The sequence below is a fragment of the Metarhizium robertsii genome, assembly GCF_000187425.2.
Source record: "Metarhizium robertsii ARSEF 23 chromosome Unknown MAA_Scf_7, whole genome shotgun sequence".
Taxonomy (NCBI): domain Eukaryota; kingdom Fungi; phylum Ascomycota; class Sordariomycetes; order Hypocreales; family Clavicipitaceae; genus Metarhizium; species Metarhizium robertsii.
In genome coordinates this window covers 1141501-1160814 of record NW_011942215.1, presented here as the reverse complement: position 1 = coordinate 1160814, position 19314 = coordinate 1141501, and the positions used below count along the sequence as shown (strand labels likewise).

At 51.3% G+C, this 19314-nt stretch overlaps 7 protein-coding genes across 7 annotated transcripts; 4 read left to right on the top strand and 3 right to left on the bottom strand.

The window, feature by feature from the left end:
- Window positions 1-247: 247 nt before the first annotated feature.
- On the top strand, window positions 248-1471 carry MAA_00625 (Aromatic-ring hydroxylase-like protein; the record flags this gene model as incomplete). The annotated part of the gene is made up of 1 exon (XM_007818623.1): window positions 248-1471. One exon carries the CDS (start codon window positions 248-250, stop codon window positions 1469-1471), a length of 1224 nt encoding a protein of 407 aa, XP_007816814.1.
- An 896-nt stretch (window positions 1472-2367) lies between these two features.
- MAA_00626 (Proteinase inhibitor I1, Kazal) lies at window positions 2368-2688 on the top strand (the record flags this gene model as incomplete). The annotated part of the gene is made up of 2 exons (XM_007818624.2): window positions 2368-2485; window positions 2540-2688. The coding sequence occupies 2 exons, from the start codon at window positions 2368-2370 to the stop codon at window positions 2686-2688; spliced, it is 267 nt and encodes an 88-aa protein (XP_007816815.2).
- A 2425-nt stretch (window positions 2689-5113) lies between these two features.
- Window positions 5114-6106, bottom strand: MAA_00627 (dihydrodipicolinate synthetase; the record flags this gene model as incomplete). Its single annotated transcript, XM_007818625.1, has 1 exon — window positions 5114-6106. The coding sequence occupies one exon, from the start codon at window positions 6104-6106 to the stop codon at window positions 5114-5116; it is 993 nt and encodes a 330-aa protein (XP_007816816.1).
- A 2057-nt stretch (window positions 6107-8163) lies between these two features.
- On the top strand, window positions 8164-9840 carry MAA_00628 (HET-domain-containing protein; the record flags this gene model as incomplete). The annotated part of the gene is made up of 1 exon (XM_007818626.1): window positions 8164-9840. One exon carries the CDS (start codon window positions 8164-8166, stop codon window positions 9838-9840), a length of 1677 nt encoding a protein of 558 aa, XP_007816817.1.
- A 991-nt stretch (window positions 9841-10831) lies between these two features.
- Window positions 10832-11836, bottom strand: MAA_00629 (uncharacterized protein; the record flags this gene model as incomplete). The annotated part of the gene is made up of 1 exon (XM_007818627.2): window positions 10832-11836. The coding sequence occupies one exon, from the start codon at window positions 11834-11836 to the stop codon at window positions 10832-10834; it is 1005 nt and encodes a 334-aa protein (XP_007816818.2).
- Window positions 11837-13707: 1871 nt separating this feature from the next.
- On the top strand, window positions 13708-15519 carry MAA_00630 (carboxylesterase family protein; the record flags this gene model as incomplete). Its single annotated transcript, XM_007818628.2, has 4 exons — window positions 13708-14222; window positions 14282-14789; window positions 14861-14994; window positions 15048-15519. 4 exons carry the CDS (start codon window positions 13708-13710, stop codon window positions 15517-15519), a joined length of 1629 nt encoding a protein of 542 aa, XP_007816819.2.
- Window positions 15520-16239: 720 nt separating this feature from the next.
- On the bottom strand, window positions 16240-19008 carry MAA_00631 (uncharacterized protein; the record flags this gene model as incomplete). The annotated part of the gene is made up of 1 exon (XM_007818629.1): window positions 16240-19008. The coding sequence occupies one exon, from the start codon at window positions 19006-19008 to the stop codon at window positions 16240-16242; it is 2769 nt and encodes a 922-aa protein (XP_007816820.1).
- Between the last annotated feature and the right edge of the window lie 306 nt (window positions 19009-19314).

The following is a 19314-nucleotide window of genomic DNA, read 5'->3' as shown; positions in this document are numbered from 1 at the left end:
GCCGAGAAAAACGTCAGATATAGATGCGATTTCAAATCCTGGGACTAAGCAGATCCGCCCATTTGTCATGGCGGTGTGCATGACGAAGCCCAAAGCTTAAACAAAGCCACCATGATGAAAATAGTATGTGCCAGACACATAAATGAGCCTAGCGACGCACATTGAAGGAACCAGACCGCATCGCCCAATACTCGCGCCGCCACCACTACAACACCGCATCACCAAACTGTCATAGCCCAACGGAGCCATGGCCAAGCCGATCCTCATCTCAGGCGGCGGACTGGCGTCGCTGCTCCTCGCGCGCTCCCTCCTCCGGTCCAACATCCCCTTCCAAATCTTTGAGCGCGACAGCTCCCTCTCGTTCCGCGCCCAGGGCTACCGGCTGCGGCTGTCAAGCGAGGGCCTGGACGCGATTGAATCCGTGCTGACGCCCGAGGCCTTCCAGAAGTTCTGGGACGCCTGCGGAAAGACGGGCGGCGGCGGCTTCGCGGAGCTGGACCCCAAGACGGGTGAAGTTGTGCCCGCCGACGGCACGGCACACACGCGGCCTGCCGCCAACGAGGCCGCCGCCAAGGCCGAGCAGACGATCAAGGAGACGCTGCACTCGCGCGACGGCAAGGTCGTGGGCATTGCGCGCGGCGACATGCGGCGGCTGTTCCTCGAGGGCTGCGAGCCCTACATCAAGTGGTCGCACGCCGTGACGGGGTACGAGCTCACCGGCTCCGGGGTGAGGGCCGTCTTCGCCGACGGCACCAAGTCGGACGAGGGCGCCATGCTCATCGGCGGCGAGGGCATCAACTCCAAGGTCGCGAAGCAGCTGTCGGGCGGCAGGCTCAAGGTGTACGACACGGGGGCGCGCGGCATCCACGGCCAGGCGCCGACGACGGCCTTCAAGCAGCTCGGCGAGGGCGTGTGGCGCGTCGTCGACAAGACCCGGCCCGGCGGGCGCGTCTTCGTCATCACCAACGTGCGCGCCGGCGACATGGACGACCCGGACGTGAGCTTTGGCTGGACCATGGGCGCGCAGCCGGGCGTCATCGCCGCCCCCAACGACGACTACTCGCTCATCGGCGAGCCCGCCGCCCGCATCGCCCGCGAGCTCACGCGCGACTGGCACCCCCGGCTGAGGCCGCTGTTTGACCAGATGCAGGATTCCGAGGCCGCCTTTTGGAAAATCACATGCTCCACGCCCTCTGGCGTGCCCGAGTGGAGGAACGAGCCGCGCGTGACGGTGATAGGCGACGCCGTCCACTCCATGACGCCGGCCGGGGGCATTGGTGCCAATACCGCCGTCAGGGACTCGGCGCTGCTGGGGAGGCTGCTCGGCGAGGCTGGCGGGTATAGGGAGGGCTTGACGGACGAGTATGAGCGCGAGATGAGGGTATACGGGAGTGAGGCCGTGGCAACGAGTTATGGCTTGGCGACGGCCCAGTTTGGCGTCACGATTGATGAGAATTCAAAGACCTTGTAACGGACTAGATGGTGCCCGGTTTGATAGGAGAATAAAAAAAAACATGACTATATACTTGCCGGCGTAGCTTGTCCCCGCGGATACGACGAGTTGCGGTTTGAAGCTGGCTTGATGCGAATCTTTGTGTTGACCAACTGCATTTGCAACGATTTGTGATGCATACAACGACTTTAAGAGCTATCCTTGCAAGATGTGTAACTTGAATAGGCGTCATTTACATCCTTTTGGATGAGCCGCCTGTTTATTTAATGGGCCCTGTAGATCCCCTGGGCATGCCTATGCAGACATGACGATGCTGCGCGAGACAGTTTGGAATCAACTTTCTTCCCGAGCTCGTATAGGCAACAAAATACTCATCTATCATTGTCTCCAGGCATCGTGTTTGACTACCGGCAAAGATCGGCGACTAGCCACGAAAAGAGAAAAAAAAAACTTTCATTATAATGGTGTTTCTGGTTGGCTCCAGAGCTGACTGGTCGAGTTGAAAGCCCTTTGTCCGCTAGACTTGCGGCTGTTGGTTCGAAATGTCTTACCTGTGACCCTGTTGGTTTGCAATATCTCACCAATGATGTCGTACCGTCATATACTTTTTTGTCTCTCTTGGAAATGCACGGCTTATTTTGATATATCAAACAATGGGAAATGCACCCTGCAGCATTCAGCTCATGTAGGCCTGTGCTCATAGCAAATTGACCGAGTGAGCCAGGCACAAGCTTGTCATATTGCTACGCCTAGACAGAGACATGAGTCCTTTTAGTATCTGTGTATAAAGAGTGCGCATGGCATCCAGCCCAATGTTTGTCTGCGCGCAAATCGCCGACGTTTCGCAATACTACCTCAGTGTCTATAGTCGTTCTTGTGTCCACGGGCAGGTCACTTCGATTCAATATTTCAACATGTTCCATCCACTCCTCGTTCTTCTCAGCACAGCAGCCCTGTTGCAGGTTGGCCTCGCTACTCCCCTTAGCGTTCGCGACGTAGCCGCAGAGCCTGGAAACGTTACTTCGGACTCCCGTAAGTATCAGATTCCTGACAGACATAGCGAGGCAAGCCCGCTGAGATTTGTAGTTGAAGACGCAGAGGCAGGACGTAACTGCTTTTGCACCATGGAGTATGCGCCAGTCTGTGCGGGCAACAAAGTGTACTCCAACAAGTGCAAGGCCATGTGCGCTGGAGAGACGGAACATTCGCTTGGAGGGTGTAATCAGAGTTCATAATATCACGGTTGGGTTCCACGGATGGCTTCAGTTATGGGGGAGCCCAGTAGAAAGCATTCTTTACGGAGCATGAGAGTTATCAAGTCCAGCGGCAGATGAAACCTGTCATGTTGGGGATGTCGACGGGGATTGTACCAGACAAGTCAAGTTGTTCAACAGTGGTGCCGGACGTTGGCGCTTTCGGAGGCTAGGTCAATACATTGGTATTCGAGTGCCCAAAGCTGGTGATGTGCCTCGTTGACGGATAGTGTAAACGTCAAGTATCCCCTTGTTCGCCAAGGTTGATCCGTCGGCAAAAGTCAGACAAATCCTGGAACCCTATAAATGGGTTCATCTGAAGTACAACTTGGGGCGCAAGAGCAGTGCGTACGTTTGCCCCTTTTTGAATCGAGAATCTGAAAGCCATTGATGGAAGTCGAGAGGACCCAGCATTTCGATGGGGGGTCACAAGAAACAGACGACAAGGTTTTGAGGTTTAGATGGGGGTTCCGCACCAGACTGTGGTCTTATGAATTTCTTCAATTGAAGGGGATTACGGTTAAGTTGGGGGTCAAATTGCACGTTGCGGCGAGTTGTCTTGGCGGGGGAAGGTGCGAGGTGGAGCACGTGCTTGAACCAAGAAAATCGACGGTAGGACGCTTCAATGTTCCTCACCTGGACCCAAAAGCACATGGATGTGATACTGCACAGCTGCGAGCAGAATCACTGGTGACCTTTTGGCTTGACATTTTTGCAAAAAGCCGTCCTGGTAAACAACAGACATCGTATGGCAGCCATGGAGTCAATAACGTCTGGTAGGTTTCGACGCTCCCAAGTCTCAACAAATCGGCCCTAATTATTGTGCCATTCAAGGGGTAGGGTCTGCGCAACCAAGGAGAAGAATCTTGGTTATCATGATGAATTTTGCTTTGGCTTTTGGAAAGGAGCCGACCTTTTCTTATAGGCGACAACGTCGGCGTTTGCCGGGACCGTCGAGGAAGAATGAACCAAGAAGTCTGGCAGGGACCGTACTGGTGCAAAGATTGCAACGACTTCTGCAGCTTCTAGCTCAGTATAATCATAAACAGTAGGCTCTGTTGTGAAAGCTAAACGCTGTGTTACGATCAAGAGCCTCTCTTGAACAGGTCTACAAAATTGGCAACCTAGCAGCTCAGAATACAGCTGCTGTCGGCACCTCACTGCCCCGATGTCCACGTACCTGGGCCAGACATTGTTCCCAACGAACTCGGGGATGAAAGTGAAACCAGAATGGGCATACGCAATGAAGATGGCTTCGAATGAGTGAAGAGAGATTTCCCCGGCCTTGTGTGCACCATGCTCAAGGAGCTACTCTATCGTTCCGACTATGGCCGTGCTTGTATCAATGTTGAAGCCTCCGATCAAGTAATGCACGTATCAATAACCTCGGAGGGATCAGTGCGAAATATGATGCTAATTATGTATCCAGGAATTCCACGAGTAAGCCGTCTCTTTCAACTCCTATTCAGTTGTTCTCGCCCACGAACTAACACTACAGTCGACACCGGTTTTGCAACCAAATGCTCAAGTGGGCACTAAACAACCTCATCGCCTCTAGGCCCCAGACCGCAATTACGACATGCTTGTACGCGGCAGGGACTGCGGTTTGTGTTTTAAGACCGAGGCCGAAGCCGTCCTCCAGTATACTACCTAGACACCTAAGCCTTCCGATGCAGTACGCCCTGTCCGTCGCACTATTGCCCGGATTGTCGAGGGCAGTGTGGGAGGATCGCCAGGGCCTTTGCACACTACTTTTACAAATGCCATTGTGTTCGGATTACAGGCCTCTTCTACAGCTTCGTCGCAAGAAATGACGCCACAGACCTGGGCCGTGAGCCTGCAAGCCGCAGTCCCAAGTCTTGCGAAGTACACAGCTGTCTGACCTAGTGGTAGAACAGTAGTAGATGGACACTGGTTTTTGTAACACTAATGCAGTATCTTGATCTCAGAAGCACTGTAAAGGCAGCCTACAAGGGATGCGAATCGACAAAACGAATAAGAGCAAGTTTAGGCAGACTCGTGCCCTGATCCTGGAGCGCATGAGCTGGTGAAGTTGTTGGTTGCTGCCGTGAAACGTGGTCACATAACTAGGATTTTTGCGTTGGTTATATTGAACCCGTTTGGCTGACCATGGCAATCGTGACACCTTAGGAAATACGAAGCCAATCCTGAAAGACTGAAAAACTGAAAGAACAACAACTGAGTATCGATATACAATTGTCTCAGCAGTCAGCAATACAAACTTATGCTATGATCAATTGTTAATCAATTTCATATCATAACGCCTAGTTTGCTATGCAAAATAAAGCCACTGGTTATTATTCTTCCGTCCAACATAACATCTAGATTCCTCTTCACACGTTTGATCCTTGTGTACTTCACATGCTCTCGGCAGATGAATATTGGTCTATGTAGAGGCACTGACTTTGGTCTCCAATTCTACCAACTCCTGGAACTCGGCAACTTGAGCTTTGAGGGCCTTGCCCTCAAGAACAGTGCATGGCTTTCGGGGCAGTCCCCCATAGCCGTAATAACTCTCTAGAGCAACCTTGACAGAAATAAACCCCCCCTTAATGGCTGCCCAGTCACCACGGGCAACAATACCCTGAATCGTAACGGCCTTCTCAACCTCGCTATTCTTCCAGAGGCGAACAACCTCGTTGCAAGAGACAGGAGAAATATTGGCCAGTCCAGCAATGACACCATGGCCACCTACCGATAGTGTCTGAATGATGAAATCGGCACTTCCGCCGTACGTTCTGAAAGATGTGCCTCGAGTACCGGCTACAACACGAGCAAGCTTGCCAGTGTTGCCGCAAGTCAGCTTAACACCAACAATATTAGGATGTTTGGCGAGAGTGAGAATCGTATCAGAACTGAGATCCAGTCCACCGCAAGGGGCGGGGAAGTTATAAATAAGAAGCGGGACCGGACTTGCGTCTGCCACCGCGCGAAAGTGTTCGATAATTAAATCCGTGTTCAACAAACCGCCGTAGTAGGAAGGCGGGAGGATAAGGGCATGGGTGCCACCGGATTCGCCAGCGTCTCGGCACAGCTGGATGGTCTCTCGAGTTGACTGCGCACCGCAACCCACGATAATTGGGAGATGTGCCTTGCCAACCTCTTCTAGGGCAGTTCGTGTGAGGCGTGTAATAAGTTTGCGCTCAGCGTGATCGAGGTGAACTGCCTCGCCGTTGGAACCATGAGTTACAAGGCCCGCGACCCCAGCGCGAGCAAGGCGTTTGGCGTGGTTCTTGGTCGTCTCCTCATCAACGCTGTCGTCCGAGGCGAAGAAGGCTACGGTAGGAACGAAGATGCCAGGTTCCAAAGTGGCGGGAGAACCAGTGACACTGTTGTGGTAGCCATTCGATTGGGGGGCGGCTGAGGATGATGCAGTCATTGCGACAGTTCTGAGTTATTCTGAGTCGATGACGAAGGGGGCAGTTTTAGGGAGTTGGATGAAGCTGGAAAGGCCTTGGCACCAGTATCTACTTATCCAGGTGCGCGGAGGAGGGCAGAGGATTCAAATGTTGAGGGAACAGTAAGATTGAAGGCTATGAGAGGTGGGAGGTAAGTCATGAAGTATGCTTGAGTTTTGAGCATGAATTCTAAAAGGAAAGGGTGCGGGTACCTAGGTAGTTATAAAGATGTTTGGTGGGCTTGAGGAAGGAGCCATCCATTCACATTGGCAGTGTAGAGCTGGGCCATGCCTCATCCACTCCACACAGATTAAAACCTTCCATCCATGTGCAGGCGTCGAGATTGTCTTCGACGCCCCCCCATGGGTCCTTGGACTATGAGCCTTTGCACCATTTGCGATTCAAAGCAGCAAACCACTTGCCCCCCACGATACGGAAGACGAAGCGGGTTCTTCGAGGGCGGGATGCGTTGCCACTGGCTGGCTTGGCCACTTCCAGGGCTCCCCCACGAAACACCCGTATGAGCCGGGACCAATTGGTTGTTTGCCCACAGATCCACGATTTGTCCACTCAGATCCACAGCGCTGATGGCGGCAACAAGGAACGGTAAGTACTAGTACTAGCAAGACGTCCTCAGGGATGCGCACGCTTCACAGGCTTACCGAGCAACAGGTATCGATAGCTTGCCATTGGGGAAACGAGCGAGTAACCGACAGAAGAACAAAAAATAAATAAAACCAACGAGAGACCCTGTGCATGCTGACGATAGTGAGAAGGGCCCAAAGGAGACCAAGAACTGTCCGTGTCCGGCCTGCACTAGCTGTAGCTGAGGATCGATCTGTCGAGGCATTGCTGCATTCGTGATCGTCATGTTCACATCTGGCCGAGTCGAAATTTCGGGAGGTGGTGATGGCGCGTTAGCAGAAGCGAGTCGTCCAGATTATCATGATGCCTCTCAATAACGGAGGATTCAGCCGTCACAGTAGCATGCGGTTCCGAGCCAAGGCTAGTTGTCTTGTCTAAAATGGATTCCTGGTACGTAATCGCCGCCTTCTGGATATATGCCGTACCGGGAACCATTGCCTTCCTATCTCCGTACCTGCGGCAATGACCGTGCTCCCCTTGCCCCCCCTCCTTGCCTACTTATGTACGTACTTAAAGTTGGTGCGCGCCGGAAAAAAGGGCATCTTGAATCGTCTTCGTCAACAGTTGTTGGTTGGTTATCTTCCACGCTCCCATTCACGGTTCCCGTGCATCGCCACGTCTCCATCAATTGTCACTACTTTATTTTGACACAAGTTTTTGGCCCGACGAACCGGAACGGATGCAGGCACAGGCGTGCATCGACTAAAAGAGTATGCCTGGTTGGTCGTACCTGGGATGTCAGCCCCACACACCTCATGGGCAATGCTTCAGCACCGAGGGATAATGAAAATTATGTACGGTGATTGGTGAGGCCCGGCGGACCAGAATAAACAGATGGCTGAGTTACGAACGAACAGCTAGAGCTGCCCACAAATTCCACCCAGGACAGACACTCTGTGCCTTCACGACAAAGAGCGATTCAGATGGCGGCTTTCTAACTTACCACACGCACTGCGGCGGTATGCCCATACAAGCCACGACATTTGGACGTGTTTTGGTTCAATGTGGCCGCCAGGTTGTTGTCAGGAAGCAGACTCATTGGGGAGAGATTAGAATGAGGTATAAATTCACATCATCTACCAGCTTTCCGCCAATTCTGACATTCATTTCGCCATGATTCCCCAATTTTGTTGTAACTGAAACGTCAATTGTGTTTTGTGGTTGGGTATTGTTAGGTCCTGGACAATTGACTTGTTGAGTACCAGACCCGGACCCTGGTCCATCGGAACATTGAACACCCCAGTCCTCGTCTGCATGATTTGTCTGGGGTCCCTTGGCCATCATTCCGTACCATCAGGCATCTGTTTGTCTGTCACGCCACGGCCCGACCGTGACAGACTGTCGCGACAGCTTATGATACCGCAATCGACCATCGAGGCCAGGTCCGAAGACCATGAAACTCATCAATGTCGAATCAGGTCTCCTGGAGGAATTCGTTGGTGCGATACCGCATTACGCCATACTTTCGCACACGTGGGGAGAAGATGAGGTCATTTTCCAGGACTTTGTGCATTCGAGTCACGAGGCAAGGCTTCAAAAGAAGGGGTTTGCGAAAATCCTCAAAACCTGTGAACTGGCCAAAAGATCGGGTCTCAAATATGCTTGGGTCGACACTTGTTGCATAGACAAGTCTAGCAGCGCGGAGCTAAGCGAAGCTATCAACTCCATGTTTCGTTGGTATCGCGGAGCCACTGTTTGCTATGCTTGGCTTACCGACTTACTCCCCGACAGCTCATTAGAGCCTGATACTGAGGCGTTGAGGGGCTGCCGGTGGTTTAAACGTGGATGGACTCTACAGGAGCTGATTGCGCCGCGAGCGGTAGAGTTTTACGATGCAAATTGGAACTTTCGTGGCTCGAAATCAGGTTTGAAATATCTTTTAACAGATATCACAAAGGTACCCGGCAATGTGCTCGAATCGCCCGAATCACTCTACACATTGTCGGTAGCGCGTCGGATGTCTTGGGTGTCTGAGCGCAGAACAACTCGGATTGAAGACATGGCGTACTGTTTACTGGGAATTTTCGACGTCAGCATGCCACTGCTGTATGGAGAAGGCGACCGTGCATTTTTAAGACTACAGGAAGAAATCTCAAACTCCACCAATGACCTTAGCATTTTTGCATGGAGAAAGTCGCTTCCCGAACAGATTTATTATGGCGTGTATGCCACCAGCCCAGCCGATTTCCGTGAGTCAGGAACGGTCGAATTAGCTAGTAGCACCATGTTTATGCCCGAGTTTTTGAGAAGCAATAAGGGTCTCCGAATCCATACCAGCATTTTCCATGGATCTCAGCAGGCCTACCTTCTCAAGTTGCAGTGTGTTGAGGCGAGTGGCAATGAAAGCAAGCAAGTCGGCATATGGATCAAACCTCACGGTGGTGGACTTTACAGTCGTATACGAGCAGGCGAGTTTGGGGCCGAATCAGCAGAGGACACCTCGAGCGTGCAGTTACTCTTTCTTTTCAGATACATCAGCCCTGCTCGGTCACGCGAACTCCAAGGAAGCCACAGCAACGCACTGATGATTCGCAAGGGAATCAACACCAAAACGCGCACCACGGACGAGAGTTTTCCCTTTGAGGTGACGATGTGGCTGCCTCAAGACGAATGGGATTCGCAGCGGAGCATGTTTATGAATGACGGAGCGGCCGAATTCGCCGCCTACGGCTACTTCAATTGGCGACAAGACGTTGAGCCTACCGATGACATGCACAAGGGACACAGCTTCATGCTCATTCTGGGGAAAATGGCAGACGAGTCGGAACCATGGATAAGCCTGGCGTCATTAGAAGACACTACCAAGAACCTGACGGCGCACATGGGAGATGCGACCAAAATGGTTGCTGCTTCGCGAAAATTCGAGCAGGAACGTATGTTGGTGCTAAGAGATATATGGAGGAACGCGTGTAAAGCTGTCTATGTGTCCCTCGAGAAGACAAGAGTTGATGGGGAAGAGGTTTATTGTATCGATTTGACATATGACAATGCACCGGAGGAGGCGAAGAAGGATAATACGCATGTGCCCAAGGAGACAAAGTTGGCAGCACGACAAGCAAGAACGACATAGGCGGCTCGTGTATCGAATGGCGCCATATAATGGAGGCAATTTGTGGTAATAGCTGAAATTGAAACCTGGGAACCCATCCTGCTGGTGGCCGGTTCAACTCGGAACCAAGTAAACGCAGCGGGGGTGGTTATTCCGCGTCGACTGGAACCATCCTCTAGCTCACACTTTGAGTCTTCTCGAAACCGTCGACAAGAGTCTTGGCGGAAATGCCATTCAAATGTATTTGTTTGCTCTTCTCGAAGCCTTTTGTGCTCTATCCAAGGCCTCCCCCCAGAAACTGGCTCTGAGTTGTGGATCACGGCCGTTGAATCCCAACAAGTGAGTAAATGCATTGCATTTGTATCCTATTCCTCTGCACACTATTCGCTTTGCTCGGCTTGTGATGACGCTTTCACCTGCTGGCTCGTACTCCTTCGAAATGACAGTGTCCCCGTCAACAAATACATTTGCTCAGATAAAGACAAGTGAAAGGGTTTATGAAAGTTCCTGATGATCCCCATTCGATACGCTCCGAAAAGCTCGACCCTACAATCGTCCGCCGTGGTTGCTAGGTCCCCAAATTGACCAGCCTGAGTCTGGCCTGGCTTGTATTTACCAGCTGGCAATTGGCTTTCAAATATTGGGATTAGTTGGCGGGTTATTGGCATGTAAGTTGAACCCCCCTTTGATGCTCCTTATCATCCATCCAGCGCTACGTTTGAAGATTTCGTATTTTGCGGGGAAGAAGGTGGCCTAAGTGTGGCTAGTAGCTAACATTATATAACTTGAATCAAGTACAATCGCTTTTGTTCCTAGTATCTATGCGCGGGAACTAGGTAAAACAAGACTAACAACGGCAATCTTCCCGACGGCCCCAACCGTGTCGCAAAGCCGATTTCCCCTTGATTCGACCTTGCGTACTGAAGGTAACCAATGCTGGAATCGTTAACGATGTCTCATACTGGGTGAGAGCAGCAGCGTACACTATGCAGAGTAAAAGCGTAAACATGGCCTAAAACCGGCCTCTAATGGTCCACATCTTTTGACCCATGACGATCATGTTCAAGGCGCCATCAACCAAGTCGCACAAGGTTTCCACACATTCTCCATGTCGAGGATAAGCTTGGACTTTTTCCTTGCCGACTCGTCGATACTCATCGGCAAAGATGTTCCACAAGGTGCTATCCGGCCGAGGGCAATAAGGGCTATTGCGCCAAAAGGCCCTCGCGATGGATATTAGACCGGATACATTTGCCTGAATAGGCCTGAGGCGGTCAAAATCGAACATCCAGACGGTGCTTTCTGCAAGAGGCGTGCTTGCACTCATCCTTCTGGCTCCTCTGCGTCCTCCGAGCACAAACTTGACGCGAGCGCCGCTTAATCTCATCTCCCAGTGCAACATTGCTAATGATTCGGCCATGGCCTTGGCATACTTTGGGCAAGGCAGCTGGAGCTCTTCCATCTGGTCGACGTGGAGAGGAAAGTTGCAGAGCGTGAAGACCTCGGGCCGTGTGGCGGGCACGCCTAGACTACAAGGTCGTCTTCGGCCAAGATAGAGGTGAACTAAGCAGTGGGTGTAGTATGCATTAGACTCGAGGGTTTGCATGAGCCGGTGGCGAGTCGGCGTCCAGTTGTACTTCTTGACGAGGAGCATCTGCGCTTGTCTCGACACTGCAGTGATTCTCTCGGCGATCATGGTTGTGCATTTTCCCTGGCCAGCAGGCAGTATCAGCAGAAGGTCGCGCCATCTTTCGTCGTCTTCGTGGTGTACAAGATCGAAGCATTGTGGCACCGAGGTGAACTGCAGGCTCCATGCTGTGGTGAATATTTGCCGCTGAAGCGTAGCCTCGTTCTTGAGATACCTGCCGGGACCTGCATGCTCGCGCTTGATGACGACGCCGACGCTGTGATGCCTGTGCCTGTGCAGCATCGCCATCCCCCAGACCGAGCCGCATTGGCCAGAGCTCATCATGAGAAGCGGTTTATTGCTAGCGGTCAGAGATCTATAGGATTCCATGGCTCGAGATGAGGTCGTGGCTGATGACGCTATTCGCGACTAGGTGATGACGATGAATATACCTGCTTGGCGAAAGATGATGGGCAGCCGGGATAATTGATGTATTCATGCGCTGAGGAAGACAAGATGGAGATGTCAAAGGGGGAAAGCGGCCTCCGTCATATTTTGGGTAGCGACTGGTGGGCAACTCGACGTATAATGTCTGGTACATATGTAGCTCTGAGCCATGCCTACTTAGACCTAAGTACTTAAGTACTTAAGTAGGTACTTTGCTCAGGCTGGCTGTATTAGCTGGACCAAATTCTTGGAAAGACCACTGACTTCACATACATTTGACCAGACGATAGCAGACCTTGACCCGTGCATCACACATGATGCCCTCGAGATCCAAGATGCCTCAATGCAAGCAGCTTTGGTCAGGCATCTTGACCGACAGTGCCGCTGTTCGCTAATCAGCCAGCAAGCCCCAGGACCCCAAAGCTTGGTTTTGCAATTGGGCTTCGCATCTATGCTGCATATTGCGGCGGGTTATTGCGAAGATGGCTTGAACGGAAGGAGCAAGTTCACTTTGAGTCGTTGCAAGTGGACATGGATGTAGACTCGCAAAGATGGAAAGGGGGCTGCTTGGAAGCAGGCCAAACCAACTTTGTCTGTGCTTCCAGTAACTTTGTTGTGCTCCATGCATAGATAGAAAAACAGGCCATTCACAGTTTAAATTTAGTCGGCATCGAGGTCTCTAGTACGCGAACAACGGTCTTCTTGGGACAATTGTTTTCACAGTTGTTCCCGTCGCCATTATGCTTCATTGACGGCTCTGCTCCGTCTCCTCGCTGGCCAGTCTCAAAAATGGAAGGATCTGCTTCAGATGCTGCCGCATTTCGCCGCACGGCTCACCACTATGCAGATGTCGTCGTCGCTGGGCGGGCGTTTTCGGAATTGCAATGGTAATAACACTCGCACGACAATCTTGCCCAGTGTTCATCCTGGAACGTTCTCTGAAAGAACCAGGTCGCATTGTCGGAGAGCTTTTATAGCCAGGCGTTGCTTAAGCCTTCGGAAACCTCGGGCGTAGACACTGTCTAGACGGCATCGAAGGCATCCCAGTCAAGGGTTACCAAGTATTTTAGCGTAACCGACCGGTCACCATTCCATATCTACTCGACAGTTCATCAATCCCCAAGGAACATGGCTTTTACAAGAAACCTCAGGGGTTATCCTTCCATCAGGCTCGATTCGTCTGAGAAGCCAACGTTGCGGTTATAGAAACGGCGGTTGATACTTGATCATGGTTCAAGGTAAAGCCAGGTCCTCGGCGTCACAGCCTTGACAAATGGAAAACTGGATAACTTCTTTGCGCCGCTTATCATCATCGCCGATGGTTACAAGAGCAAGTTTCGTGGAGAATCGTCATATCGGGAGTCTATATCCCAGTCAAGATTCTGGGTTGCCAGACTCGGCCCCGCCCGTGTTCGTGCTCTTACATAGACGGCCAGTACGGAGAAGGGGGCCGGGCTCGTTTTCCTCGTTTTCCTCTTTGGGCAATGCGCCTTCGGCCGCCGTGGAAGCGACGGTAGTTGCTGCGGCTGACGAATCTCCATAACGCTTCAGGAGATCCAAACCGGACCTGTAAGGATAACGCGCGGCAATACATGATGAAGGTAGCGATGCGTAATATTTCGCCTGTCCTTTATTTAGTAACTGTTCCTCCCCTGACAACAGACGTACGCAGTCAACGTCATGGTGGCTGTGCATCAAGCCCATATGATCGGGACACAATCCAGATATCCTTCTATATAAGTCTCGCTCGCAGGTTGTAAATTCGGTAAAGCAAAACATGGACTTATCGGTTGCTGTTTGTTCCCGTATCAAAAATGAAATCATCGCTTGTACTATCGTCGCTTTCCATCGCCGCTATTACCCAAGTAATAGCACAGCCAAACAGCAGCACAGGTCTCATCGCAAATACCCGTCAAGGCCCTGTACGCGGTATTGAAGTACAGAATAAGGTCAACGCATTCCTGGGGGTTCCATACGCTCAACCTCCGCTTGGTTTCCTACGTTTTGAACCACCCCAGCCGCCATTGAACCGCGCCTCAGATGGGCATTCCAACGTCTTGAACGCTACCAAGTTTGGACCGGTTTGCCACCAGTTTCACTACAGGACAATCTTAGGAGACTCTCTTGTTGAAACGTCTGGGCAATCCGAAGATTGCCTGACTTTGAATGTATTCGTACCCCGGCATGCCTTTCGCCGCAAGGATGGACTATTGCCAGTATTTGTCTGGTCATACGGAGGCGCATTTGGTGAAGGCGGCGCGAGCATGCCGCTCTTCAACCCGAACCAGTTTGTCGCGGAAAATAAAGATGTTATCGTGGTGACATGGAAGTAAGTTTACTGTTGTACTAGAGAGGACATAGGGTGGTGAGGTTGACAAAAAGCACCAGCTATCGACTGAACATCTTTGGCTTCCCAAACACCCCAGCCTTGGGAGCTCAGAATCTTGGCTTGAGGGACCAAAGAGCCGCCTTGGAATGGCTACGCGATAACATTGCTGGATTCGGTGGTGATGCACACAGAATCACCCTCGGCGGCCAGTCCGCCGGCGCAGACAGCGGTAGCGCAATGATTTACTCGCACATGGACGATCCCATTGTTTCTGGACTCATACTTCAGAGCGGCACTGTTCAAATCATTGGGGCGGCCACGCAGAACGTTGACTCTGAGTTTGTGCGAGTTGCCACGTCAGTAGGCTGTGCCAACAGCGCGGACCGGCTGCAGGAACTAGAATGCATGAGAACAGTAAACGCCGAGGTACTAATGCGCGCCATCTCTGACAAGACGCTGAACGCATTTGGCGCTCCGTCGGGGGGGACTCCCATGGTGGACAATGTCACTCTGTTCACGATGCGGGAATATGTCCATCGTGGCTCGGCAGGCAAGTTTGCTAAGATTGTAAGCGAATACTCTTTCCGATGCAGTAAATCTACCTCCTGACCTTGCTGACTCCTGTTTTTTAAAACCAGCCAACTTTAATGGGACACACCAAGAACGAAGGCGACTCTATCCTGAACTGGACTGAAAAGTGCGGTGTGAACAAAACTCTTTCTGACTTGGCAACGGCACTCATTTTTAACTGCAACATGGCACTGGAAGCAGGGTTAGACGAATGACCTTGGCAATGCGCGGATAGTGGCTAACCTGAGAGAAAAGGTTCAGACATGTCCATCGCGTGCCTACATGGCGGTATCGATATGCTGGCGTTTTCCCTGCTGTGACGCCGTTCCCTTGGGCACGGGCATACCACCAAGGTAAGCATTCCTTTTTCGAAATCCCGACCGGCCCCATGAGGACAATTTCTAATAGTTCAGCAGCGGATATTCCCATTCTAATGGGCACATACAATCTGCTTGCACAGAACAAGACTCGGGAGCACCGTGCAGCGACTATCGGGGCATCTCGCTATCTGCAGCAGGTGTTTGGTGCCTTTATCAGAGACCCGTCTCACGGCCTTGAAAAGATGTATCAATGGCCGACCTTTGTGCCGGGACTGGCTACCTTGATTGATCTGTTTCCCAACAACACTGCTTCTGCTGAGTTCAAGATCTCGACGCAGGATGAGATGTGTAAGAATGCGCCCCCATTTCCTTGGATAGAGGTTCTCAAGGCTCCTCCTCGTTGCTAGGTCAATTTCAGACATGACAGCGTTAGGGCGCATGTTGTGAAGATTGAGTCGCATCGTCAGTCGGCTGCGCTTAGGAACATATAGAGTACAATACGTTTTTTGTTATTCGGATCGCCGCTTCGCTGTGACCTTGGTAGAAGCAGCTGGTTTGCTAAAGTCATCGCCAACTGAGTACCCGTGTTACTTAATATTACCAACTAGCCCTGGCACCTGCAACTACAGCAAGTGCCGTGAATGGCTGGGTGTGTGGTTCCGTCCTCGCCGGCACCTATGACTCACGGCAAAACTCGGAGAAAAGGCAGTATTAGAAGGTAGTGCCAGGACTTGGATAAACTAAGAATCGGGTGTATAACTACTCTAATTACCGCCGCAAGTGGGAGCAGGGTTCTACGGACCTTATAGGAAGTTAAATTAGAATTATATAGTATTTCCTTTTCGGCTAGATATTTAGTTGTAAAGTCCGTTGCCTTAGCAACTTAACGGGTATTTGGAGTATTTTAGTTAATTAGTAATTAGAGATAAATGTACGGCCCCAGCTCTTATATTCTCTTTACCCCGTGCTACTAATTACAAAATTCTTTGCAGTGCATTTCATTTCTGTTTCTGCAAGTAAAGAAGGAAACGGACAAACTCGTGTTATTATTAAAGCGTTATTATCTGGCTCCACGCATTATAGTCTCCTCGACAATCTCGAAATCCCATCCGTATTCGTCCCTCCAGCTATGGTTGCCGATATACTACAAGAACTTCTAGCCCTGTCGTCAAATAGTCGGCGCTCTCACGCACATTCCTCATTTGGATGTTATGGTTAAACAGGTTATACAATGCAATAGCAGGACGGGACCATAGGCCGCGATATTCAAGAACGCTTGGAGCGCCTTCGGTTATCCCTCGGACCTTAAATACATGTCTCTCTGCCTTATAACTGTTGAGAATGAGTCGCTCATCAAGTCTGAGGTTCGGGATTGCTCTGGCTCCGCCCACTGCGACAATACCGGTATTGAGAATGAGCTGTCTCTCCTTCAGTGGCCTTGGAGCGCCTGCTGACCAGTCGCGATTTTGACAAGCCCTGGTTGTATCACTGTTGTCCATACAAACCACGCAAGTCAGGCAAGTACATGTCGCCAGACCAAAGATGGCGCATGTCTCGGTATCTTCTAGAATGGGGATCCATGAATCCCCCTGGCACCATGATTGCTCGAATTTGATCCCTCTATCGGTCGACCCGTGCGGCTCGGGCCACCAAAGCAAGAGGTTCTTCTTGTCAACACGCGAGCACTGTATCGCGTCGACAAAGTTCTCGAGGGCAACTGCGATGGCATTAAATTGAGCGGGATGATTGGCTCTGAGGTCGGTCCATATGGCAGCAGCATCGCTATTAGAGGCAGCTTGTTGGATTCGCTCGATGACATTCCGATCGAGCGTTCCAGCGATGGCTTGGGCGTCGCCTCCAATATTTCTAGCGGCAAGCTTAGACTGAAGGTAATCTACTACAGTCTGATTTAGGAGAGTTCTGAGAGGCACTCTCCGTACCACACCTGTGCAAAGGCTGAGCTCGAGTCCCCACGGAGCATTAAGGATGGTCAAATCATGGGAAGACCTGTTCCACTGTTGCACTTGACTCCCCTTCACAAAGGTCGGGTCAAAACGTTGTTGTGTGACACTGGCCGTTGTAGACATAGTAGCAGGAGCCACATGTCCTCCGCCAAGGCCGAGAGTGCCTCCGGCAGATCTAGAAACTGTCTTCCAGCCACCTGGGTGAGTCCGGAGGTCAACCAATATGCTTGCTAGGGGACGTTGACAATCTTCGGAACGCAGCGCGCAACCTGCATTGACGGCAACAGCACCTACAATAACATTTCGGTCGTCCTCGAGATATGAGATGGGCAAGGAGCCGCCATCATCTATAGCCGACCAGTGGAGCATTGAATCGGCTGGTACATGTAAGGGCCCGTGGGCCTTGGAGAGGGAGAGGAAGCCACCCCCGATGCTTATTTTGACAGATTTGACGTCTTCGTTCCTGTAGAATACAATGCTCGCATCCCAGATATCGAAGATTTGGGAGAGTCTAGCTTGGATGTCATATCTCTCTTGGGACATGATCGCCATTTGAAACTCGTTCGAACCCGTCGATAAGGGTTCTTCCAAACGGAAAACCCATACGGGTCTGTGGAGCATGTCCCCCAGACAAGACAGCTCAGCCCTCTCGACGATAACATATGGTCCAGTTGGCCCAGCACCCAAGAGATGAAACTTTTCGATTGTGCGAGACAGTACAGGCAAGTAGAAATCGGAGCAGTGGCCTCGACAGAATGTGGCAAGTCCGACGGAGAAGATTTGTGCAAATAAAGCGGCCATATGCATTACATAGAAAGCAATGCCGTTAATTCTTGTCGACCGGTAAAGGAGGAAGTCAGTTTCACCCTCTTCGCCAAACAAATCACTAAAAGTGCTGCGAGTCCATTTGCATATATCGTGCCTCCAATCCCCATCTCGGAGAACTGGCTGGGGATATGTCTCTGTCAGAGGCATGCTTAACTGACGAACAAATTCCCGGACATTGTCAAAGGCTACGTCGACAGCAGTGAGTCTGCTGGAGCTGCCTAGCTTGATGAAAATGGGAAAGGACTTGCAACATCCACCCAGCCTGTTCAGTTCTTCCATAGCAAGCAGCAACTCCTTGAGAATGCTAACATTGTATTTCAGCAAACCTTCGTGCCACTCTTCTTCTTTGGATGGACTTTGAGGGAGATCAAAGCGATCAAATGTCCAATCAATAGCCAGAGGACCAGAAGATAAGCAGGCGCTGTCCTTTGCATATTGAATCCATTCATTCGGCTCACCAAGCCGTCGGTGCATGCGTCCAGTCCTGAGTGGTGTTGGGCTAAAGCTCCACGGGGTCCGCCAGTAATAGGTCCTGTCTGTGTCATCGATCTCGTCTCCGTAAATGACAGAGGCGCGATCGCGTCGGAAGCTGACCAACCCGTGATTGTTGCCAACCCGTACGTTTGGATGCAATACGCCACCGACACCACAATGCTTGAAGACAACTTGTTCTCGCTGAGCAAAAACAGCAAGAGTATCAACAGTATTTGCAAACGAACTTGACTCTGGCTTATGCTCATCGGATGGAATTCGTTGGCTCGATTCTGCAAGCCGGGGAAGACGATGAACACACCCATGCTCTAAGTGGTTCAGATGGCGAGGCGTCTCTTTGCGCTCCGGTGTTTCTCTCCAACCATAATTTTCGCCCTCCAGGTCCAGAGCATCTTCCATCCATGTAACATTTTCTGTTTTGATCATGGCCTCTACAATTTCAGAATCGGGGATTCGGGAGGCTCTGAGGTCAGCCACCCAAGGATAGACTTGAGCGACCTTGGACGCGTCTTTGGCAAGCATATTTTCCAATGCTTCCGCCTGCCTTGTTGCCGCAAGAACCTTTGGATCTGGCACAGCTGGCGTAAAACTGCTCATGAATTCAAACATCATGGTGATTTGCGATATGCGAACTTGGCTTTCGGCACTTTGCGTCGGTGTCACTGCCATCCTCACGTCCTCTCAGGTCCTTATGTATAAAACGTCTGGTCTGGTCTGGCATTGCTGTCCAGTTGAGCTGAACCCAAATCTTGGCGCCACATTTGCGGCTAGCTGTGGCATTTTCCTAAACCAATCGAGGTTGGTTGCATGTACATGAAGGTTCTTGCCCGCGCCAGTCTGGACCAGGCCTGGGCTTTCTCAATATGACGACGATGGACGTTGGATAGATTTCGCGGAAAGCGGATGTCAGCTAAGACC